This window comes from Tympanuchus pallidicinctus, unplaced genomic scaffold (assembly GCF_026119805.1).
Source record: "Tympanuchus pallidicinctus isolate F22 unplaced genomic scaffold, pur_lepc_1.0 scaffold12, whole genome shotgun sequence".
Taxonomy (NCBI): Eukaryota; Metazoa; Chordata; class Aves; order Galliformes; family Phasianidae; genus Tympanuchus; species Tympanuchus pallidicinctus.
In genome coordinates, this window is record NW_026294637.1 from 16177817 (window position 1) to 16202488 (window position 24672).

A 24672-nucleotide genomic window follows, 5' to 3' on the forward strand; every position below is an offset into this window, starting at 1 on the left:
AGTAAGGACTAATGAATAAGGATTGTGCAGAAAAGTGGGAATTTCACCCTCCAGAAAGATCTTACTTGCTATTTTTACATCATTACTGTTACTATTACTCTGAGGAGTCTGTTTTTTAGGGAATACAGTAAGAAACCATCTTAGGAGTGGGAATAGGAAAGCTTCTCTTCTGCCAGCGGCATTAACATCACATACGTCCTGGAGACGGGCTGTAAGCTCGCGTGAACGCTGTGTGGGTCAGTGCCGCAGGCCGTTCTCGGTGGCAGAGGAAGATGACCTGTGCTCAGAACCCAGCTTTGCTATCTGGTCGCACGGAGCCGGAGCTCTGCGCTGTAACTCCGTGGGCAGGAGCCGCCCCACGGCCTGCTTTGCCGACCGCTACCCCTATTTGCCCTGCAAGTCCAGCAAGCCACAAGCCCTCCTGCCGCGGTGACATCGGCTCACCAGAGCCGATGACGGCACCAGGGAGGAATTTTCTGGTGCAAGTCGTGAGCTCAGACAAAGAGGCTGCTTCATTTTCTCTTTGTGCAACCAAATCCTCGGGGCTCGTGCACGTCCGTGTGCTTCCTGCGCTGTATAAAGGAGCGTGCGTGGTGCCGGCGGAGCGTGTTGCATCTTGCTCGGCGTGCTAAGGAGACAGACATCAGCCACAAGCGAAAATCGGTTTCTACTTAATTACGTGGTTTGTTAATTGTTCTCCAGATTGCTCGTCTTTCTTCGCTGCCTCAGTTTCTCGCTGGCGTCGCAGGCGGAGGGTGCGAGGCACGGCAGCAGCCGATCCGTGTGCCGGCTCTCCCCGGGCTCCGCACCTCGCGGCTCCCGGGGCAGCTGAGTCCCCGCTCCCCTCCCTTTAACCCGACTGCGGTCCAGTAGAGAAGCGTGGTCGACCCGGGAAGCGCTTGCGGCCTCAGAGAGCCGTGCCGTGCCGTTGTGCCGGGCTGGCATTACCGCGGCGGTCCTGGTGCCCGGGCTGCCGGCAGCTCTCCGCCCGCCGGCCTGTCCTCCCGTGCCCCGAGGCGCAGTGAAGGACACGGAGCGCGCTTGCCCGTGACCCGTTGTTGCCCCGCGCCCCTTCTGCTTTTAAACAACCATTTCCACGGGTGAGGGCGGCTCCGGCACGGTCCTGCTGCCAGCCACCCCGGCATCACAACCGCCCTGAGCGGCCCGCACGGCTCTCTGCTCCCGTTCCCCGCCCCGCCCTTCCCCCTTTTTTTATTTAGTTTTTCCTCCTAGGAGTAGCAGCGAAATGCCCCGTCTTGCCCGCTCAGAACTAGGAACGAACCTCTCCCCCGCCTTACCTCGCCCGTCACATCCCATATATAGGCATATCCACGGTCAAAAGGCGGGCGGCAGCGAATGGGAGAGCCGAGCCGCCGAAAAAAGCCGAGGGCGAGCGAAGCGAGGGAAAGGGGTAGGGACAAACGGAGGAGGGAGGGGAGAAAAGAAAAAAAAAAAAAAAAACCCTTTCCAAAAAAGTATTGGATGTCCTGAGGAATGCAGTCAGCCCCCTGGGAAAGGCCATATCAGTGAGGCGCTCCCCGCCCGCCGCCCGCACTCCACCGGCGCCCGTCCCGCACTCGTTGGCCCCAGCGCTCCCCGGGGCCGCGGCTCGGATTCGTATCGGGGCTCTCCCGCCGCTTTCTCTGCTCTGATTTCGGCTGTAGTTCGCGCGGGACGCGCCCTAACCCACCGCCGCCATGGATGCCATCAAGAAAAAGATGCAGATGCTGAAACTGGACAAGGAGAATGCCTTGGACAGAGCCGAGCAAGCCGAAGCAGACAAGAAGGCAGCGGAGGAGAGGAGCAAGCAGGTCTGCACCGAGAGACCGGGTGTTACTGGTGCCGGGGCACATGCCTTTCCAGGCGATCGCTTTCTCTAACCTTTTTTTAACGTACCTTATTGTATCCTTCCCCACCTCCCCCTCCATTGCCCGAAGAACCGATTGAAGTACTGAAACTCCCCTAAAGAACGTGGCTGGAGGCTCCCTGGGCCGGCAGGAGACCACTGCTCCATCCTGCTGGGGAGGGGTCCTGGGACAGCTGCGTGGCCTCCGTGCCTTTGTCACAGGGGCATGACTGGGGGACACTGCCTGGAGCAGCTGTTAGCTCTGGATAGACGTGCTATGATTTGGCAAAGGACTTAAAGCTGAGTTTGTGCCCCCCTCCCCCAGCGCTATCCAGCAGACTTGCCCTGTTCTAGCTGCTCCCCCTCTTTCCAGATATGTGTCCCATTTTCCTGGCCTGCTCCAAGCCTCCCTCCTGATCCACCCCAGCACACGTGGGGTTTTGTTAGTTTGGGGGTTGGAGGCATGGTGGTTGTGAGTTTCTTGGAGATCCCAGAAAAGGCCAGAGGCAAGGAGAGAGATTTAAAGATGACCTTCCCCCTTTTCAGAGCCCAGGGAGAAATGTATCTGTGCATTGTATTTCCTCTTGTGCACCTAGTTAGAGGATGACATTGTGCAATTGGAAAAGCAATTGCGCGTGACGGAGGATTCGAGAGACCAAGTGCTGGAAGAGCTGCACAAGTCTGAGGACAGCCTCCTCTCCGCAGAGGAGAATGCTGCCAAGGTATCGTGCCCTTACCGTAAGCACAGAGAATCTAACTGTCTCTCCTTCTTTCTCTCTCTGTCTGTCTGTCTGTCTGTCCTTTTCTGTCTCTTCTGCACTCGCACTTGTCCCTTTGCACGATCACATTGCCTGCTGCACCTTTTCCTGCCTGCCCTCCCCTCTCCACCACCTTCCGCCCGTGTCACAGCTGGAGGACGAGCTGGTGGCTCTGCAAAAGAAGCTGAAGGGCACTGAGGATGAGCTGGACAAATACTCCGAGTCCCTTAAAGATGCACAGGAAAAGTTGGAACTGGCTGACAAAAAGGCCACAGATGTAAGTTACCCTGTCCCTTCCACCACCCCCTTCATACAAGGAACACACACCTCCACTGCACAGGACAGCCAGGACTCCCACCAGGCAGCGCTCTGTGGCCATGCTGGGCTCAGGCTCCTGGCACCTCCTGGGCAGGGAGGTGGGAGACACAGCACTGCCTCCTTGCATGAGATTTGCACATTGTCCGAGGCATTGATTGGGTTTCTGCTCACTCAACACGTGCTTTTTGTGTGTACTTGCTGTTGTTCCATTTGCTGTGGATTGTCAATTGAGATGATGGAAAAAGTAGCTTGGGTAGGAACAGTAGTGCTGTGATAGTCGATGAGACTGAATTAGAGAGCTGACAGCAACAGGTTACAGCTGACAGGTGGGACATCCTGTACGTCCCACAGATGCAGAATAAGGGCTGCTGGTTGTTTCTGCAGGAGAGTTGTAGGCATACATGCATTAGTGCTGCTGCTAGGAACTAGTTGGGCTCATTCACTCATCCCACAGATAAAGTCCCTGCTCCTAGTTTTTATTCTTGGAAAAATTGAAGATGATTTCACATCTCAAAGGAAAGTTCAGTCCTGCGTGAGAGGAAATTGGAAGATGATACTTGCTGGGTTTGCAGTTTGGAGGACAGGGATCTTGGGAGCAGGCTGGGGATATATATAGCTCAGCACTTTATATGGTAATAGTGCAAGAGCCTGTGTCCCTCCCAGGCCTCAGCCCACCCACCTGTCCGCCCCTGACATGCATCTAATTAATGCATTACACACATGGAGCGATGTGAGTTTCCTGTTCCTGCAGATAAGGCCAGAGCAGTGTGGGCTCTGCCTGCGGTGTGGCTCCTACAGTCCAACCCAGTTCTCTCCAAATACATCTTGGGTCTGAATTATAGGACGTGGTGAAACCACAGCGCTTCCAAAGCCATGACCATCCTTTTCCTATAGCGCAGCTTTCAGAATCAGCCTCAAAGCTAAGGAGTTGTCACAGAGCAAAGTGGAGGAAGGATACTTTTAGAAAGGGAAATGTTGCTAAAGCCAACTTGGCATCAAAGACAACACGCTTTTATCTTATTTTACTTTTTGAAAGAGCAAACCATAAAGCAAAGCAATTAAGTTGTGTAGTTTTGAGAGAGACCTCAGTAATAAGTGCACGTAGGGATGAGAGGGGTTCTGTGTGTAATGTGGATCAGATGTCTGTCTTCTGAGCGAGGCCGCACTGAGGAGAGGCACTTCCTAGCAGGGCCCTTATTGGGCTCGTTCAAAGGAACCGCATACAGATCCAGGGGAGATATTCCTTATAAGGAAAAGTATGCAGACTATTTGGGAATCGCCGGGGATGAAGGCGAGAGCAGTGCTACCAGATTCCCTGCCTGAAAAGCACGATGCCCCTGACCAATCCCAGCGCCGTTTCCCTTTGCTGGAGAGCAGCGTTTGGGAGCTCGTTGGGACGGGTGTTGGGTGCAGTCACCCTGGGGCAGAGAGCCTGGCTGGAGAGAAGGCTGTACTTACTGGTGTGCGTGGAATGTCAGGATGCCGTGCTTTTGGGCCACGTGGAGTGTCTTGGGGCACTGCAGTGACCCTGCGTTTGCACGACTCGTTCGGATAGTTCCGAGCCCCAGGAAAAGGGCAGAGCAGGGCAGGGAGCGCCGCTGCCGAGGTGGAGCAACCTCGCACGAGATGAGGGAGCAGCACCTCCCTACTCACCTCGGCAGCGTGGGGCAACTCCTCGCGCTCCGTGTTCAGCCCCGCTCCCCACGTCCCGGGAGCCCGTTCGGGCGAAGGACGGAGGCCGGCCGGCCGCTCGGCATCGCTTTACGCCGCTCGGCCGGTGCGACGCGGGGCTACGGCGGGGAGCGGGGCGGCCGCCAGAGGGCGCTACAGCCCCCCGCGCCCACCTGGCCGCCCGGCCCCGCCGCCGAGCCTCTCCCCGCCGGCCCGGCCTCGCCCGGCGCCCGCCCCACCCCGGCGCGGACCGGCGCGCTGCCCCGCCGCCTCCCTGCGCCGCTCCCCTCCGGCTCGGTGTCGCCGGCCCCGCCCCGGTGCGCGGCGCGGCGCGGAGGACTTCCGGGGCCGGGGCGGAGGGAGGGAGGCGGCGCAGGCCGGCGGCGAGGCGCGGAGCGGGTCGGAGCCGATCGGACGGCGAGGGCATGGCGGCGATGAGCTCGCTCGAGGCCGTGCGGAGGAAGATCCGCAGCCTGCAGGAGCAGGCGGACGCCGCGGAGGAGCGGGCGGGCAGGCTGCAGCGGGAGGTGGACCAGGAGCGGGCCCTGCGGGAGGAGGTAGGGCCCCGGGCGTCTCAGGGCCGCGGGCAGCCGCTCCCCGGCGCGGCGGTACCTGCGGGCGGCGGCCACGGCACGGCGGGCGCAGCGCAGCTCAGCTCAGCTCAGCTCAGCTCAGCTCAGCTCAGCTCAGCTCAGCCTGAGGGCCCGGCCGGGCTGCGGGGCGGCGGTGTGCGCAGCTTTGGGCAGGGCAGGTGTAGGCAGCGCAGATCGGTGTGGATGCGGCTGTGGGTGCCCGATGCTGCACGAAGCCGATAGCGCTGACCTTGGGGAATGGTGGCGGCTGGAGTTTTGTTGTTTCTTTCTATGAAATGTAGAGCGGTCTTTGTGACTGTATCTTCGGAGTTTGCGGGAAATTAATGCCAAATAACTCATCTGTAATTCGGGTTCTGGGCAGCGAGCTTAAAAAAGCAGTGTCTGGTGTTGGTGAGTGCTCAGAGCTGCTCGAGCAGAGGAGCACCATGTGTGACTCCTGACCCGTGCAGCTGTGAAGCAGACCCACAAGGCAGTGCACGTAGCCTTGTAATGTTGTTTGAGTGAGAGATCGCATCGCAAGGTATCGCATCACATCGTGGGGCAGATCTGGAAAGTGGGTCCCCACAGGTGGAGGGCCACAAGGATGATGGGGGCTTGGAGCATCTGCGTTATGAGGAAAGGCTGAGAGACCTGGGGCTGTTCAGTATGGAGAAAAGGATGAGGAGAGACCTGATCAGTACTCAGCAGTGTCTGTTGGGTGGATGGGGCTGGGCTCTTTGGTGGTGCCCAGCAACAGGATGAGGCAGTGGGCATAAACCGCAATACAGGAAGTTCCATATGAACATGAGGAAAAACTTCTTTACTGTGAGGATGACAGATCACTGGAACAGCCCAGAGAGGTGGGGGAGTCATCTCTGGAGACATTCAAAACCTACCTGGATGTTTTCCCGTGCAGCCTACTGTAAAGTAAAGAACCTGCTTTGGCAGAGAGTTGGATGGGGAGATCCACAGAATTTCCTTCTGACCCCTACAGTTCTGTGATTTCGTGATTAACTTGTAAGGGTTTCTGTCTTAAAGAAAGCTGGATTTGTTTTATAAACTACTTTCTGTGAGTGAAGAACGCCTTCAGCAACATACGTAGTGCTAAACTAGGTTAGCTGCTGTGTCCCTGCCATGGGAAGTGCTGATGACACCTTTGGGTGCAGAAGGCACAGTGCTGGATTCCCACTTGCCTCTGAAGTCTTACCATGAGACCTGGCCGTGCGGTGAGGCTTAGCATCCTTAAGGGTAGTGTCAGTCTGTTGCCTGCAGCAGGTTTACGTGGACTGTATGGAATTCTGCACAGTATGTTTGTGCGGCACGAAGTTTTTGTTTGGAGAGGATCAGCACTTCAGTGAACAAATGCAGAAAAATGAACTCATGGACGCATACAGACCTGTGCTTCTTTGCTACTGCCAGTTTATTTTTTAATTGTCACAGCTGTATTTCTGCATGACTGAGGGAGGCTGTGAGAACATGGAGCGAGCAAGCTGAGATGTGAACCTGACCCTTCCCTTAGTGCAGTGCTGTACGTGTATGGCATGTGACTGGCTACTGCTGTTGCTGGTTTTTTTTAATTTATTTCTTCCTGCACAAGGTACAGATATGCAAACAATGCAAAAGCTGAAACTGCAGCCAAAGTATATCACAGTTCACAACTTGTGGTTGTTAAACCAGATCAGTGAAGTACGGGGTCTGCGAGCAGCAGCCGTTGCCTTTACAAAAAGTCACTGTGGTTGTGTCTCACCAGGCTGTGACTGTCTTGCTAATACGATTTTCCTTCTTCAACTGTATGATTAGCTGGAAAACAGTCTTTCTTACAGCAGTAGTAATTAACAGGGAATTGTAACATACCCATGTCATCGCTCATTGTAAAAATATGTGGTGTCTGAGTGCTGTGTCAAAAATGCAGGAGGTTATATTTGCTGTGGGAGTGCCCCTAATGTCACTGGGGTTCTTTCCTTCCTTGCCATATAAGGAAGAAGTCCTGCTCCGCGGAAGGGTGAGTGGGGCCATATAAGGTTGGTTGGTGAAACCCACAGCACATTACTGGTGGTGGAGCAGGAAGTAAAAACTCGAACTTTAGTCACCCAGTGTTTCTAAGCATATTCTGTGTGCTTATCGAGATGAGAAGTCTTGACATGATAATAATTAACTCGTGCTATTACAGATTTCCCAAGGGTAACGTTAATGAAAGGACATAGATTTCCACCACCACCCCTGCTGCTTTGTTTCTCTGAAGGTTCAAATTCTTACTGTTCAAAGCCTGAAACCTGCAGGTTTGGAATGCCATTGCTTGATTACACGGCTAGGTGAAGATTTAATTTGGGGGCTGATATGAAGGAATGCAGTCTCCTCCACTCCTGGCTCAGTGTGCTCACTCCCAGCACCCATTAATGTTCAGATACTTATATTTGCTTCCCAGATGTTGGTGTTACTGCTAGCAACTCCAGTGGCAGTGTTACTGCTCTCTGAGGTTGTTTTGCTTTTGTAGTGCCTAAGTTGTTCTTACTGGTGTTGGGCACAACAGAATTCTGGTAGTAGCCAGCTGTATCCGAATACCTCAGCAGTAGTAAAACAAGCGAATATCAACAGTTCCTTAAACATTTTAGAAAAGCATCAAACTGATACTTTTGTGGGATAGATTTCCTTGTTTTTTGTTGTTTTTTAATTCCCCCCCTTGCTGGAAAATCCAGATTTGCACATCAACTATTTAGATTAATAGTTAACTTATGGCTTTTGTTCTTTCTTCAGAAAGAAATAACATTTAATAACAGAATAATTAGGGAAAGGCTGGTATTCTGCAACTTAAGAACTGTATGTTTGAAAATGGTAGAAGACTTGTAATAAGAGGTAGACATGTTGTGAGTGTTATTGTATGAAAGAATAAGCAGATACGTTGTGCGGGAGAGGTGGATCTGGGGGAATTCTGAGGGTGGCAGCACGGAGGGGGATGAAATGTTTTAAACAGTTGTAGCTACAGGACCCTTCCAAGATGTAACTTCTGCTGGTACCCTGTTAGCTACTGAGTATCTTGCCTATAAACAAAACTCACATTTGTGAGTGCTCAGGTGCCTAAATGCTCTTAGGCTATCCCTGAACAAGCTGTCTCATTGCAGATGCTGATCTGAGTATGTTTTTGCACTCCTACTTTGAGCTCTTTTTATGGAACTCGAGGTAACATTGTAAGTCTTTATTATCTAAACATGGCAAAAGTAATGGATTCGAGGTAATATGTAAGGGTTGTGATTGTTTCTGCTGATTTCCTAGGAAGGAAGAAAGGATGTAATTGGTTTGTGTCTGCTAATGAGATAACATATTTAGGGAACTGTGCTAGAGAGCAGGACTAGAAGGATTGTGCATAAGTTGCACGTTTCTTAATCTTAATAAGTTTAATAGAAAAGAAGCATCGTAAAGACATGCACATCTCTGTCTATGGCCTTTTTAGTGAATGAAAACAGAAGCCATTGAGGTGCCATTAAATAGCACTGCTGGGTACATGGGGTAATCCTCTGCAGAGGGTCATGTGTGCCTTGTTATGATCTAACTTCTGTTCTTCTGTGCTTAGGCTGAGAGTGAAGTAGCTTCCCTGAACAGACGCATCCAACTGGTTGAGGAAGAGTTGGATCGGGCTCAAGAGCGCTTGGCTACTGCCCTGCAGAAGCTGGAAGAGGCTGAGAAGGCTGCAGATGAGAGTGAAAGGTGGGTGGGGTTACTCCTGAAAGTGATTAGCTGGATTGTCTGTATGACGAAAGTGGTAATTGCTAGGGTGTGGGTTAGGGAAATAAATTAAACCACTCCTTTGTCCCTCTGCATATATCATCCACTCTGCCTTTGGACTTCAGTCACACAGCCTTCAGTCACAGCTTGTCTAGAGGGATGTCCAGAATGCACACACAGACTTAAGTAGTTGTTTGTGTCTCGGTTGTAAAGATAAGATAGAGTGGGCTAGAGCTTTTACAGAATCACAGAATCACCTGGGTTGGAAGGGACCTCAAGGATCATGTAGTTCCAACCCCCCTGCCTAGCAGGGCCACCAAACACACACATTCAGATCAGGTTGCCCAGGACCCCGTCCAACCTGGCCTTGAACACGTCCAAGGACGGGGCATCCACAACCTGCCTGGGCAGCCCGTTCCAGGGCCTAACCACTCTCCTTGTAAAGAACTTCCCCCTAACATCCAACCTAAATCTTCCCTTCTTCAACTTGGATCCATTTCCCCTAGTCCTGCTATTGTCAGCCCTTTTGAAGAGTTTACTCCCCTCCTGGGTGTAGGTTCCCTTCAGGTATTGATAGGCTGCAATGAGGTCACCCCGCAGCCTTCTCTTCTCCAGGCTGAACAAGCCCAACTCCCTCAGCCTGTCCTCATAGGGGAGGTGCTCCAGCCCCCTGATCATCTCAGTCGCCCTCCTCTGGACCCTTTCCAAGATCTCTATGTCTTTCTTGTACTGAGGGCTCCACACCTGGACACACGACTCCAGATGGGGCCTCACAAGAGCCGAGTAGAGAGGGACAATCACCTCCCTGTCCCTGCTGACCACCCCTCTCCTGATGGAGCCCAGGATCCCATTTGCCTTTCGAGCTGCCAGAGCGCACTGCTGGCTCATGTTCAGTCTCTCGTCCATCAGGACCCCCAGGTCCTTCTCTGCCGAGCTGCTCTCAAGGCCCACTCCTCCCAGCCTGTACGGGTGCCTGGGGTTCTTCCGGCCCAAATGCAAAACCTTGCACTTTGCCGTGTTGAACCTCATTAGGTTCACCCGAGCCCAGCTTTCCAGCCTGTCAAGGTCCCTCTGAAGGCATCCCTTCCTTCCACCGTATCAACCGCACCACTCAGCTTGGTGTCGTCAGCAAACTTGCTGAGGGTGCACTCAATTCCCTCATTGATGTCATTAATAAAGATGTTAAAGAGCACCGGTCCCAAGACAGACCCTTGGGGGACACCACTTGTTACCGGCCTCCACCTGGACATAGAGCCATTGACCACCACCCTCTGTCTGCGGCCTTTCAACCAATTGCTTATCCATCGGGTCGTCCACCCATCAAATCCACTTCCCTCCAATTTGGAGATGAGGATGTGGTGGGGACCATGTCAAAGGCCTTGCTCAGGTCCAGGTAAATGACATCGGTCGCCTTCCCTTCGTCCACCAATGCCGTCACTCCATCATAGAAGGCCACAAGATTAGTCAGGCATGACCTTCCTTTGGTGAAGCCGTGCTGGCTGTCTCGGATCACATGCTCATTCTTTATGTGATCGAGCATGTTGTCCAGGAGGGTCTGTTCCATCATCTTCCCAGGCACGGAGGTGAGACTCACCGGCCTGTAGTTCCCCGGGTCCTCCCTGCTCCCCTTCTTGTATATGGGAGTGACGTGACCCTTCCTCCAGTCATCCGGGACCTCACCTGACAGCCACGACTTCTCAAATATGATGGAGAGCGGCTCGGCAACCACCTCAGCCAGCTCCTTCAGGACCCTGGGATGCACGCCATCCGGCCCCATAGACTTGTATTCATTCAGTCTAAGGAGGCACTCTCGGACTTGCTCTGCCCTAACAGTGGGGAGGGATTTACCTCCTTGGTCCCCACATAGAGGTTTGGGGATGCAGGGTTCATGGACGTGAAAAAGACTAGAATCCTGGCCACCAGTGAAGACCGAGGTGAAGAACTCATTCAGCACCTCAGCTTTCTCTTCATCTGTTGAAGCCAGTTCTCCTTCTATATTTACCAAAGTAGGTACGCCCGTTTTGGCCTGTCTCTTCTGGCCAATGTACCTGTAGAAGGTTTTCTTATTGTTTTTCACGTCCCTTGCCAAGTTCAGTTCTGCCTGCGCCTTGGCTTCCCTGATCCCATGTCTGCAAGTCCGGATGGCATCCCTGTGCTCTTCCCAGGTGACACAGCCTTGTTTCCAAAGCTTGTACACCCCTTTCTTCACCCTCAGTTCTCTCAGCAGGTCCTTGCTGAGCCATGCCGGTTTCCTACCTCGCCTGCCCACTTTCTTATTCAGAGGAATGGAGACCTCTTGTGCTTCCAGGAGGGCATCCTTGAAGAGCAGCCAGCTCTCCTCAACATCCTTGTCTTTGAGGGCAGCGCGCCCGGGGATCTTGGCCAGCAATCCATTGAGTAGCTTGAAGTCTGCTCTTCTAAAGTTCAGTGTCCTGATCCTGCTCTTTGCCAGGCCCACATTGCTTCTCAAACTCAACCAGGGCCTGGTCGCTGGAGCATTTGTTATAAGCTTTTGTTATATCATACTGCTTCCTGGGAAAATTGTTGGACCCAGTCCAGGCCTCTGTATTTGAATGACAACTGACAGAGTTGATGTGTACTCATGCTGTTGAGTGATTCTTAATTGTACTGTGGTTAGAAAATGTTATGTGGAGAACCAGTGCTAAGAGAAGCTTTGGTTCTCCTGCTGTTAAGATCTGTGCTTGAAGGTGAACAAAGGAGAGAGATCACATAAATTCCATTAGGTTTAGGCTGGAATTTCCAGACGCATTTAGGAACTCAGGATTTGTTGGATTTAAAAGATGTCTTCTACTAATGCAAATAATATTTTATATAACTTTCATAGTACTTTATATTGGGTACGAATCCAAAGTATTCTGCATATCTGTTTCTACCTTGCTGACAATGTGAAGAGAATGAGTCAAATCTGTGTGGAAGGATGGGGCAATTCACTGTACTTCTTATCATGGAGGAGTTTAAATTTTGCATGCTCAGAGCGCAGAGAGCTTTAGGTCAGTGCTTTAGGACTCTGAGATGAGAAAACTCATGGGAATTTGTTTTCTCATAAACATAGTATCTGTCAGTCCTGCAGGAGTTGGAGTGTGCTATCTCACGATGAATGTTAGAAAAACAGGTTTCTTCAGTCATATGATTGAGTCTTTAGAAGCAAGACCATTTATTTTTCTTTCTATAAGAACAGTTTTCGTGGAATTTAAAAGAAAAAAGGATAGTTGAGTGGTTGAGTTTCTGGGCAGAGTTGAATTAGAGTTAAAACAAATGAACTTTTCTTTCTTTGTAATTCATGCTGCTTTTACTTTAAACTTCTGAGGTGTAAATACACAGGATTAGATCGTGGGTGTGAAGAATCAAGTGTCTGATGTGCTTCATTCATTGTAATACATCTGCCTGAAAGACACACTCCAGTCAGTGGTAGAACTGAAGGTTAACTTGCAAGGTCTGAACTTTTAGGGTTGGGTTTTTTTTGTGTCTTTCAGAGGAATGAAGGTCATTGAAAACAGAGCCCAGAAGGATGAAGAGAAGATGGAAATCCAAGAGATCCAGCTTAAAGAGGCTAAGCACATTGCTGAAGAGGCCGACCGCAAGTATGAAGAGGTCAGTTTTGGGGCACAGGGAGCAGCCTAAAGCACTTTACCTACACTTTGGATTCTAGGGTCAGATGGTGTTGGCTGCAGTAAAATGAAATCCATGATTGTTGTTTGCCTGTGCCTGTAGGTGGCTCGTAAGCTTGTGATCATTGAGGGTGACCTGGAGCGGGCTGAGGAACGTGCTGAACTATCAGAAAGGTAAGTGCAATTGTCCCTCAGATGCCTGTGAGGTGCTACAAGACAGAAACTGTAACAGCATGGAAACATTGGCAGTACACTGTGTGTTCAGCTCAAGGCTGTGTTTGCTCTTCAATGGTTGAAATAAATGGTCAGCACTGAAGTAAAAGTGTTTGTATGTGTGCGCGTGTTTTGTCACTGCATGCTGTACCTGCACACTGATTTTGTGAATGGCTTTTGTGCATTTCATGTGTTCACTAACAGCCAAGTCCGACAGCTGGAAGAACAGTTAAGAATAATGGATCAAACCTTGAAAGCATTAATGGCTGCAGAGGATAAGGTACTGATACTAATAAACAGTTTTTAGGTTTAACTGCAACCCGAGTCTTTCAGCTTCCATAGCCAGTTAGCTCACTCAGTAGCAAATAAATCCTCACTGTGCTCTCTACTCCCTTGCATCTTGCTTTGGTTGTTTTCTTTGGTCTCTTTTTTGTTAATTCATTTTTTACCTTTAAAACTGGTCTCCTGTGCAGCCAAAAAGAAGCTGAACTGTCGTATTTGTAAAAGCTTTGTAAATATTTCTGTGTCAGCCAAGGACTGTAAATAACTTACGTCTGGCCATTGTTGAAATGCACACTTCAAATGGAATTTGGCATCGTAAACAGTTTGCTTTCAGTCTGTGATGGATTCAGCTGCTTTTAAGGCCGTTCTTTTGCTCTGTAGTTGTTTCATTTTTCTCTATCTTTTCCCCCTTTTTTTTCCTTCTGTTTCTTTTGCTTGACTGAATCTTCCATCCACCCCTTTCCTGCCTTCCTTCCGAAATAACAGCAAATGTTCTGAGCTTGAAGAGGAGTTGAAAACTGTGACCAACAACCTGAAGTCGCTGGAGGCTCAGGCTGAGAAGGTAGGCTAGAGACTTACATGAGAACGTGTTCCTTACGCTGCCCCCTGGATAGGCTTTTTGGTTTGTTTTGTTGTTTGATATGCTGATCACTTTTCAGCATTGCAGCAAGGCCATTTGTTAGTAGCAATTGGACTTCCAGTCAAATATGCATTCCTTCTGGTTCCACATAAATTGGTATTGTTTGAATATATCTTCCGTTAAGTAGCCCAGAGTTAAATATTAATTATATAATATGGCACTTGTGTGCTAACATTTAATTCCTCCAAATACTATTCCTCTTCAAAACTGTAATGCTAAATTCTGCTCATTTTCCACTGCGTAGTGCTAGAATACAACTTCAGGGAAATTCTGCTTTTGTAATAAGGTGTGTGCAATCGCAGTGGAATTAATCTCGTTAGGCCCACATTACTCCCTTTTATACAGTTGATCCATCAGAAGAGTGGTGTTTTTATATATGTAGAATACCTGATCTAATAGCAGTGGTTTTCTTTCTAATTACAGTACTCACAGAAAGAAGACAAATATGAAGAGGAGATTAAAGTTCTAACTGACAAACTGAAGGAGGTAAAATTAGAGCTGTTATGTACAACAGATCTTCCAGTACAATTCTTTTAATATAAAAAACACTTGAATTCTTTAAGGATGAACATATCCCTTTGGGGACAGTTAATTATTGGATATCTCAAAAAAAGGAGCATCACCTTAATGTTTTATTTTAAATCTACTTCCTCTCATCATTCTTTTTTTTTCTTCCTTTGAATTGCTGCTCCTCTATTTGTAACTAGCATGTGTGTATTTCCTACAATTGTTTGTATTGATCTTGACTCCAGGCTGAGACCCGTGCTGAATTTGCTGAGAGGTCAGTAACCAAGCTGGAGAAGAGCATTGATGATCTAGAAGGTATGGATCTTTGTTTTCTGCGCTTACTAAAGAGATACAGGTCTTTTATGCTCCTGGTTTTATTCACTACCCAACTGCTACTCACCTAAATTGCCCAGATTACATAAATGGGTCTACTTAAAAAGTAAAAAGGTAAAATGATTTCCCATTCAAACACATTGATAACTTAAATGTTTCTGGTGAAATGTTTTGCTCTTGCCTGTTCCTTTTTCTCTGGTGTTTTCCAGACTCTTCATTTTTTTGCTTTACATGCTTCTGCTTGGAAGTATATAAATACATAGGGTAAATTATGAGATAAATAGTGTCATGTTACTAAAAAGCTGGTAAAGAACTGTGTTAGTTTTCTCATAGTTAAAATGTAGCAAGCTGACTTAATTTATTGTTCTGATAAGGGCAGGGCAGAACAACAGTTACTGGTTTTCAGTAAAGCTAATAGATTGTATACATCTTGAGAAGGACACCTTACTTACATTCATGGAGTTTGTTTTAAAGTTTGGACAGATCTTTCAGAACTGCAGCTGAATGTGCTTTCTCCTTCCAGAGAAAATAATTCAGCAGTTTGGTAATTGGAGCTTACTACTTCAGTGTGTTCTATCAAGTCTAGGATTTCATGTAGTTTGATTACTTGGCATGGCAGGCATACACGTAAAGAGTACGAAGAATAGCTAGGTGGCAGGTGGAAAATGTATGGAAAAGGTATGTTTCAGGAAGCAGAGAAGAAAGCCAAGCACTTGAAACAGTTAGCATCTTGAGCCCTGTTTTCAGCTCTCCTGTCCACAGTACTGACTTTTGCAGTTCCTGTGTGCCTTTCTAATGAGCGTTAAAACAAATCTCCAGGACAAGGATGCAGATTTTCCTTCCCTTCTATGCTTTGTTTTACCTAAATCACAGGTTGTCCCACTGGCAGTGCTGTTAATGAACTTAATCACAGAAAACTATTTGCTGTTGTTTTTTCATTCTTCCCTAATTTTGTATTTTGTTTTTTTTGTTGTTCTGTCTGCCTCAACACTTCTTTCTGTGTGTTCCTACCCTTCCCTGCTGCTTTTGGATGGTATCCCACACCGCTGCCCTCTCATTCCATCCCATGGCCGCACTCCCATTTCCTTGTGCACCTCTACCTTTCCTTGGGGACTGTTAGATGAGCTTTATGCTCAGAAACTGAAATACAAAGCCATCAGCGAGGAGCTGGACCATGCTCTCAACGATATGACTTCCATGTAAATGTCTTTCCAGCTTGCGCCTGTGCCTGCTTCCCTGCCCTCATTGATTGTGTGGCTCTGGCTTTGTGAGATTATACTTCCTCGTAGTAGGAGATGCATTACCTTAGTGAGATTAGATGTACAGAATACCATGAACCATTTATTTACTGTGGCTGAGTGTGGGTGTGCCGTGTCAAGCCTGGTAAATACTCATGGTGATTTGGTAAGCTAATCGATGAGCTCATGTGTGTTTTATCAGTGTGCATCAGTGATCCTTATATCCTGTGGTTGCCATTTGTTTGTAGCTCTGCCTTTATCCTTCTAGTTGACCTCTGTTCAAGTATTTTTTTACCATCATTTTGAATTTGCCAGTAGTTATTATCTCAACACATGCTGCATTCACAGGGTGTTCTTTTGCCTTCACTGTTTTATTCTGCCAAAGCTTTACAAAAGTTTCAGAGGGACTTAGAATTAGCTCTGTTAGTAATAGATTGCATTGTTCTTAAATTTCCTCAACTGCTTGAATGGAATTCCACTGCAGTTGAATTTTCTACTGCTACCACTAAATTACAAGTGTGGAAGGTAAAGACATCTTGTGATTTAGACCCAGGAAGGTGACAAGTGTAGTGCTGCTTGTTCGTATGTATCTTGTGAAGGGCAGTAGTAATTCATTAGTAAATCCCAGAGGTGTGGTAATACCAGCTTTAGCTAGGAGAGAGAGAGGGTTTGGGGTGGGAAAAAAGCCAGAAAGTGATCATTTGTAAGGAGTGTGAGTAATCCACGTGGTGTTTGATACGTACCGTCTTTTCCCACATTGACATAAAACTCTGAACAGAGGTCGGCTATGCTAAATCCCCCTTCCCATGCTCATCCCTTTCATTTGCATGAACCCCATGCAACTGGCTTGGGAGAGAAGAGATGTGGCTTTCTCATATGCCTGTGAGGTGTGCAGTTCAGTTCCAGTGTTTCTTTTGGAAGCTGGCACTTTCAGCAGTACTGCAGCTTTGCTCAGAGCTAAAAAATGTGTTTTGCATGCATCCATGTTTTAACTATTTTTTCCTTTTTTTCCCTTTCTAATCCATACATTTCTTCATTACTCCCCTCCCACTCTTCAACTTTTTATGTACCAACACATCTGCATTTGCTCAATAGCTTTTTGAACAAATGGGGTTTTTTTCCCTCCTTTGTAACAGAGGTTACAACTTGTTTTTGGTGGTTTTGTTGTTTTGTTTTGTTTTTCATTTGGGATATTTGCTGATGGAAAACAGGCTTTAAAATGTAGTCCTCCTCTGGTACATGAGGAAATTGCTATAGCATTCCAATCCCAGCATGGTGTGGCATTTCGCTAGTAGTTATCCTGGCATGCTGGATTCTGCTGTGCTGTTATTGCTTTTTTTTGGACTTCTTACTGCACTTTTTTTATTTCCTACCTTATCTTGCTTTTTCTTTTTGTGCAGATAATTTTCTTTGCTTCACTTCTCCAAAGACATCTTCATCGGGTTGGATAAAACATCTTTCCAAGCTTTTGGATGTTTCATGGTTCACTGTCCTGTCTTCTAGCTCACTTGGCTCTATCTTTCTAGCACCTGTTTCAGAATATGCTCTTTGTGCTTTGTACAGAAACTCTACATCTCTAAGTGTAAAATAAACATCCCAGCTGTATTCCTTTGGCTATCCCCTTGCCTTTTATTTATTCAAATAGCTATTTTAGTTATTAATAAAAAAATAAAAAGTTGTCTGGGTTTTTTTTTGTTTTTTTGCCATCAGAGATTTCATTTTTGTTCGTGTTTCGCTATTCTTTTTTTTTTCCCACAAATGCTTTTGCCTTAATGTTGACAGTGCACAGGCAGTGCTAGCAGTGAATACCATTCTTGGTATTTGGGGTTGATGCTGACCCGTTGTGCTCTCTCCCTTTCTCAAACTATGATGCAGTTAAAATGACAAATATAGTGGGAATTTTTTCAGTTGTTATTGTTGGGCCAATATCTGCAGAGACACTGCTGCCTTGGGGTCACTTGGTCGTGGGAGCATGTCTGAGCGAGCACTTAAGCCTTGACTTTTCTCTTTACATCTTCTCCTAGCTTGATGATTCAGACTTTCTGCTTTTATGTAAATGTCTTTGTTCAGTAAGTTCAATCAAGGATTTAAAGGGGCAATATCAAAAGCTTCAGAATGTTGTGCAAAAAGAAGTGTTCCCCTCTTTCACACCTGGATTCCTCTGCAAAGATTTTGCTTGCTTGCTTTTTTTTTTCATTATGTTTCTCTTGAGTGGCAGGGTGTGATCTAAGGTTGAGCAGAGACTTCTGTAGCTTTCCACTCTTGTGCTTAGCTTAGATTTACGAGCTTAGGCTTCTCATTTATGAAAAATGTTTCAGAATTGGAGTAGGAAACTTTTCACGATTAATGTAATAATTAGATGGATCTGCTGCAGTGTCAAACACTGATTCCAGATTTGAAAGCTCAGACATTTGATCACTCATCACTTATCAGCTCAGCCAGTGTATGTTACACTCCAGCAAGCCCAGCCTCTGATTCTGTAGTTTGTTTTACTGTGTCCACGGTGGTTTTTTTCCTCAACTCCTTTCAATACTCATTTCTTAAGAAGTAATAAAGTAAAATCCAGAGTAGAAGCCTAGTAATAATAAAAAAGGTGGAAAGTTCATGATTGTTCTTCATACTTAATGTAAATCTTCCCACCAAACGTACACAATCAGCTGTCTTCATTGTAGGAGTGATGGATTGCTGGACAGAGTATTAGAAACAGGCAATAAGGTGCATTTATGCAGATAGCTGCACACACAATTCTTAGCTGGCCCATCTGCTGATGCTGACTGTTCTGGTTTTTCAGTGTAGCGTATTTCAGCAGCCTGCCACCATTGGACCTGAGCTGTGCATTACTGTAGCAAGTAGTGTGTGTGAGTCCTGTTGACACAAGTGCAGGGTTGGCTCCTGCACTTCATTTGCCTGGGCTGCACAGTGTGCAGGGGTAGTTCTGCTGAGGCTGAGCTCCAGGGGATCGATGCCAGTTGTCAAACACCCCGCTCTATCTGAGGTGGCTCCGTGCAGAGACCTTTGGCTCTTCCTCCAAGGAAGGCAGTTGTGACCTGGCCAAAGGTGTGAGAGTAGTCAGGAGCTTATAGTCCACTCACAAAATGCTTCCCACACTTGAAACTTTTAGTCTCATTTTGGGTGTTGAGAAATATTGGAAGTCTCTGCCTCACATCAAGAGAGTAATTCTCTGTGATGAAGGTAAGCATCAAGTTCTTGATTGAAATTCTGTTGTCATGTTTAAATAACAACTAAATACATTGTGCCAAACAAAATGGAGTTTAAGTTATTTATGAGGTCTCTGCTTTTCTTACATGTATGTCTTAGTGTCTAATGTTATCCTTGTAAGAGAAACAGAAATCCAGGTGTCCAAGAATAGGAATGTGAACTGTGCTCTGCTCCCACTGAGCTGGCTGCGGGGAGGAGAGAGCTGTTGTCACTTGGTGCAGGCAGGCTCTGCAGAGCAGCTCACTGTGCATGCTGTGCTGTAGCTGTGAGCTGCTGTGACCAGACTCTGTGGGGAAGCGGATTGTTGTGAAAGCTGCTAGGAAGCCTGTGGAAAAGAATCAGTCATTTCCTGTAGCAGAGTAATTTAGGATCAAGAAGCTAGAAGTGCAGTTTGAATCTGAACTGTCGAGACCGATACAGACAGTTGGAGGAAAAATAGTCAAAACTTCTCACAAAGCTTGCTTTCATTCTGCAGAATGCTAACTAAAATTCACTGTCACAACATTACTGTGGGTGTTCTTTCTGTCTATAAAAGTGAACCATCCTGTTCATTTTCACAAGTGTTTTGGTGTTGATTTTTTCATGAGGTACCACTTGACAGTTTAAAGATACTGAAGTGTGTTTATACCAATAATAACCGTATGTTTCACTGCTAGAAGTAACATTTCAGTTGTTAAATTCTACAGTAGAAGTATAACGAGAATGAAACCCAAGGGCAGTTCATGCTATCAGCATCTCTCCTGCCATTAGTTAGATTGCTTATGACACAGTTCCTTTCTACCAGCTGTCAGATGAGGTTCCACCACATCTTGAATTATTCACGAAGAAAATTGGCACTCATAAAACCAATCTGCCATGCATTGTTTGTCGAGATTAAAGGAGGACATCGTTCTTCCAGGAATGTAGCCGTAGCTCTTCTGTTCACACTTGCTTGTTGCACAGCTGTTCTCTGTAGACGAGAGGTAGCCAGTCCATTGCCAGCTGCAATAGCCATTCCTTGGGGTGGCTATTTAATTACTAGGATTCTAGAAGCAAAGGTAAAATGTTTCTGTTACTGATCTGTCTGTGGTGTGACCAGTTTCTTTATTAACTTATCTGTTTTCTCTGTCTAATCTGTCTTCATTCTGCCTCTTTTTTCCTTCTAACCTGCTTGCTGCCTGTACAGACCAACTCTACCAGCAACTTGAGCAAAACAGTCGCCTAACTAATGAACTAAAGCTGGCATTGAATGAGGATTAAACTGTAGTGTGACTATTGTTATCTTAAAACTGCTTCTCCCAAAAGTTCCTCAAGAATGAATCAGTAAATGTAGAAATGAGCAAGAAACATAGAAACTGACTTTTCAGGCCGTTGATTACATGGTATATTAATGGATTAAATTCTAATTTTGTTTTGGAAAAATACACTGTTCCTTCTGATGAGGCTTTTGTTTATCTGTATGCACACCTAAGTTAGAGGAGCAGTTTGCACTTAATGTGGCTGGGCAGTGACAACTTTTTTCCACTTCAGTAAACACTCAGAGGACTCTAGGAGCAGTATTCAAAAAAAAAAAGAGCCTTTCTTGTGCAGAGACCCACCTTTTTGTTGGTGTTGGAATTGTCCCTGAGCTTTACTGGAAAGTGGATGAGAGGAAAGTATTCAGGATTCCTGTTCCAAAAACAACACAAAATTTAGTTACAGCTGTTTTGCTATCTGGACACTTCAGTGCATTAATTTTGGATTACTATGGATTGGGCAAAAACAAAAGCCACTGACCAAAAAAAAAGGGAAAAAAAAAAAAAAAGAAAGAAAAAAAACGCCAAAAAACATGCTAGGAGTGCAAGCTCCACCTGAAAATACCTGGTCAGTTGTTTAAAGGTATGCCTGCATTAGTGTGAAGTCACTGTTACTGGATTCTGGTAGGATGCAGTTCTATAGCATTGTGCTTATTTATTGTATCATGTCAGTGTGTCGAATGATAGTCCTATAAAAATGTGCATGCAACATAAAGCTACTAACTTCTTTTATTTTTTTAAGCTGTAGAAGAATTACATTTATTAAAAATCACTTGACCCGAGAAGATTGGTTTTAATTTCTTGTTTGTTCTTTCGAAGTTCTGAATTACACTGAATTTAAAGTATGAGTCTCCAAAGAACCTAATTATTTTCTTCTTGCCCTACTTAGAAACAAAGCAAAAACCTAAAAACAAACAAACAAAACCCCACCTCCATTCCTTGTCCTGCATTCTTGCATCAAAGAGCTTCCAGAACATACAAGAATCTCATCTGTTCGCAGTGCATTTTCTTAACAGATGTGCCTGCAAACAGTTCTAGAGCTGTATTGCTTGCTGTTTGTTTTCTTAATTTGAAATTCTTTCTAGATGTATTCTCTGAGGGTATCAGTATTTATGGACATGCATATTTCTCACCTTCTGAGCCTTTAATTAGAAATGATCACTGCATGCCTTCATGTTCTGAGAATCAGTGCCTCTGAAGAACTGCTATTCATGTTTTGATTTTCTGATCCCACAACAGAGAAAGTGGCGCATGCCAAAGAAGAAAACCTTAATATGCATCAGATGCTGGATCAAACTTTACTGGAGTTAAACAACATGTGAAAACCTTCTTAGCAGCAACCACATTGTTATTATTTTTACACCTGCTTGCCGTGAAGCCCCATAAACATGTCTTTATTTTAGTTTCACCACAGTCACAAGAACGTCAGCTCAATTATCAGGCAGGGGTCAGGGAAACACCAAAAAGGGCAAGCTGTATGCGGGTTAAGCTATTTCATTATGGTTTAAATGTGCCATTTCCCAACAAAATGTTACCTACACTTTGTAGAGAGTTCAGTGATTGGAATGCTTATTCTCTGGGAGAATCCTGGCTGTGTCAGATAGAGTCCCACCTCAAGTGCCAACCACAATTTTTAACAAGAATGATGCATCTTCAGAAAAGATCCAGTACAAAGGGTGCTATTTGGATCAAAAAGCTCTACCAGGGGCTTTTATTTGATACCTGACGAGTCAGGATTTGTTGAGCACAGTAATTTCTTTTTATCAGCATTTTACTGATCTGTGAGGATTTGGACTTTGTGCCTTCTATTTCAGTAGCACGAAGGATATGTAGTCAACATAGTAAAACAAAGGCTTATGAAGGTTTTAAATTGTAAACTTGCAGCTCATTACATAAGTGTAGGTCAACATTTCAGCTTGAGTATTCCCTCAATTGTATTTTTCATGTTCAAATGAAAGATTCAATAAATTCAGGAGAAAACACAAATTTGGAAGAGATTGTTTAAAATGTATTTTATTTGTGTGGAGCTTGGGGAGGGGGTGGAACTTACAAATCGATATTCGCCTCACTTTATTTTTCACACTTTCTTTTGAGCAGTTTTAAAAGTATACCTGTATGTAAACATTGTATAATGATATGGAATAAAATGCACATTTTAGGACATTTTTTAAATTTTACTCTCCTGTGATTTTTCATCATGCTTACGTCTGCATTGCTGTGTAAAATGTGTATATTGGCACTGGCTCACTGGGGTACACTGTTACCACATTGGTTTCCAGTCTCTCGTTTGCTATTAAGCTAATGTATAAAAAATGCAGTCAAATGCTGTGTTTTGGACTTGCATGGATCAGCAGCTGCTCAGAGGGGCCGTGCTATGAGTATCCATCCCCATCACTCAATTGTGTTTCCAGATGGGTGCAGGCGATGACCATCGCTCAAGGGAAGACAAACATTTCAAAAATCCATTGTTCACTAAAACTGCTTTCACTAAAAGCATTGCATGTCTTTCATAATAATTTTTATCCCTTTTTTTTTTTCTTTAGTACATCACTGAAAGCTGATGCTGTGCATCCTTGTAGCAGTGAGGAGCTTGATATAGATAGATAGCCCTCCAGATCATCAGAGGATTGCCTTAGCAAGCGACTGAAATGAAGTGACTCAGCAGCTTGTGTAGCAGTGAAAGGGTAAAGTAGTACATGGTGGTGTCAGGTTAAAGGGGAGTCATAGGGAGGTGGGTTTTGGTGGAGGTGGAGGAAGGTTTGGGTTTTTTTTTATTGTTTTGTTTGTTTTTTATTTTGGAATGAAAGGCAGGAGTTTGCAGCATTGCAAGCCACTGCATGATTCATTGGCTGCTGCAAAATCAACCTGAATGGAAAGGAGATGTGTGGCTTCACATTCCCGTGTAAGTGCCTTTAGGAGGCAAAATAAGTCTTAAAAAGCTCTGGTGGAGCCTTAAGCTTCTCTTGGAGCCTGACAGTCTAAATCTCCAGATAACAGATTTGCAGTAAGTTATACTAATCTCATTCTTGTTTCTCAGCGCAAGGATAAAATGATGGATAATTGGGCTCTGAGAGCTCAAGCCCCCGGCTTTGAGTGGCACTGCTGGAGTCAGTAGGGCTGTTTGCAGCAGGAAATGCTGTGCTATGTAGGTAGTAGTTTGCAGGGCTAAGCCTGAGGCTGTTCTGGGAGCTGATCAGAGGAGTTCCTGGCTCCTGGCTATGAGTCTTGTATGATTAAATGCGCTGCCTGCTGCACTGAATAGTGTTTATGATCCCAGGATCTGTGCTTGGGTCCTACATGATGTGCCTGAGTGAGTTCAGACCATTTGTTCACTGCTTTAATTTTTTTGTTTTCTTGGAGAACACAAACTGCGCTGTGGTTTGGAAAGTGTGAATTCATCTCTTGTTCCGTGTAACACTAAGGAGAAAAGCTGTGGGTTTAGTGTCCCTTAGTGTGATCACCTCCCGCTAGAAGGGCGTGTGTGTGCATATAAGGAGATAAGAAATAATCTGAAAAAAATGAATCTCCTTTTAGAATAGATTTCCCCAAAACATACTGCTGCAGCTAATGCCATGAAGGTTTGTAGTAGGCAAATAAAAGCTTTCTGGCTCCAAGGGAAGCTGAGGGGAGCAGTGAAGAGTGAAACACCCCAAGTGGTGTTTTTGGCTGACTGATTGCCAACAGACATAAATGTGTGTGTCTGTATATGTATATATTTATGTATTTGCTGGAGCATGAAAATCTGTTTCTGGCATATATCATAAGCCTCCAGACATTGCAGATTCTTTGCCTGCAGTGCCTAATCACACCCAACTCGCGAAGCTGGAAAGTACTGGCCTGTAAAATGAACAAGTTGGCCTTTGATTTAACTCTGTTACAAATAAATGGGAATTTCTTGCTCTTGCAGCTTTTTTGTCAGAAATGCTAACTATAAAATACATTAAATGGTAAAACTGTGCCTCATTCAGGGTTCCCCATGGTAAGAATCTGGATTTGGAGTGTTACTCTTCTCTTTTCTTCCATGAAGGAACACATTTAGCAGGCTGAAACAGCGTTGTTGTGCAGTCATGCTGTGATCTGGGTAGGTTTGTGAGCTGCCTTCTTTCAGTGAAGTGAGCAGTACTGAGGGCATGGAACTGGCAGAACCTGTCTCTTCGCAGTTTCCTGTCTTGTGGTTCACTTTCAACATGCAGTGAAGGTTTTTCCAAGATGCTGAGGCATTTGTGTTGTCTTTTGCTGCCCTTATGGCATTTCTCTGCTATCTAGGAATGTGTAAGGTGATCTATCTGCCTTTCCTCGTACCAGGATGCTCATGGTATGCTTCTTCTATCTTACTGACTCCCTACATTCACAAAACTTGGACCTTGCAGAAATAGTTTTCTTTCTGGAAAAAGAAAACTCTCTCTGTTTTCTTTATTTCTATGTTTTGGCCATTTCTCTATGGCCAAAACT

At 46.0% G+C, this 24672-nt stretch overlaps 1 protein-coding gene across 27 annotated transcripts; it reads left to right on the plus strand.

Moving 5' to 3' along the window:
- Positions 1–1530: 1530 nt before the first annotated feature.
- Positions 1531–22392, plus strand: TPM1 (tropomyosin 1). Of its 27 annotated transcripts, XM_052672045.1 has the most exons (11): positions 1532–1811; positions 2443–2568; positions 2756–2881; positions 8734–8867; positions 12380–12497; positions 12618–12688; positions 12932–13007; positions 14073–14135; positions 14402–14471; positions 15610–15893; positions 17128–17166. In XM_052672045.1, exons 1-10 carry the CDS (start codon positions 1698–1700, stop codon positions 15690–15692), a joined length of 981 nt encoding a protein of 326 aa, XP_052528005.1. In that variant the 5' UTR covers positions 1532–1697; the 3' UTR covers positions 15693–15893; positions 17128–17166. The 27 variants fall into 27 exon arrangements, with proteins under 27 accessions (XP_052527997.1, XP_052528005.1, XP_052527990.1 ...); XM_052672030.1 differs by lacking the exon at positions 2756–2881 and having other exon boundaries at positions 17128–17332; XM_052672044.1 differs by lacking the exons at positions 12932–13007; positions 15610–15893; positions 17128–17166 and adding exons at positions 13496–13571; positions 21460–22392 and having other exon boundaries at positions 1533–1811.
- The last annotated feature ends 2280 nt before the right edge of the window (positions 22393–24672 follow it).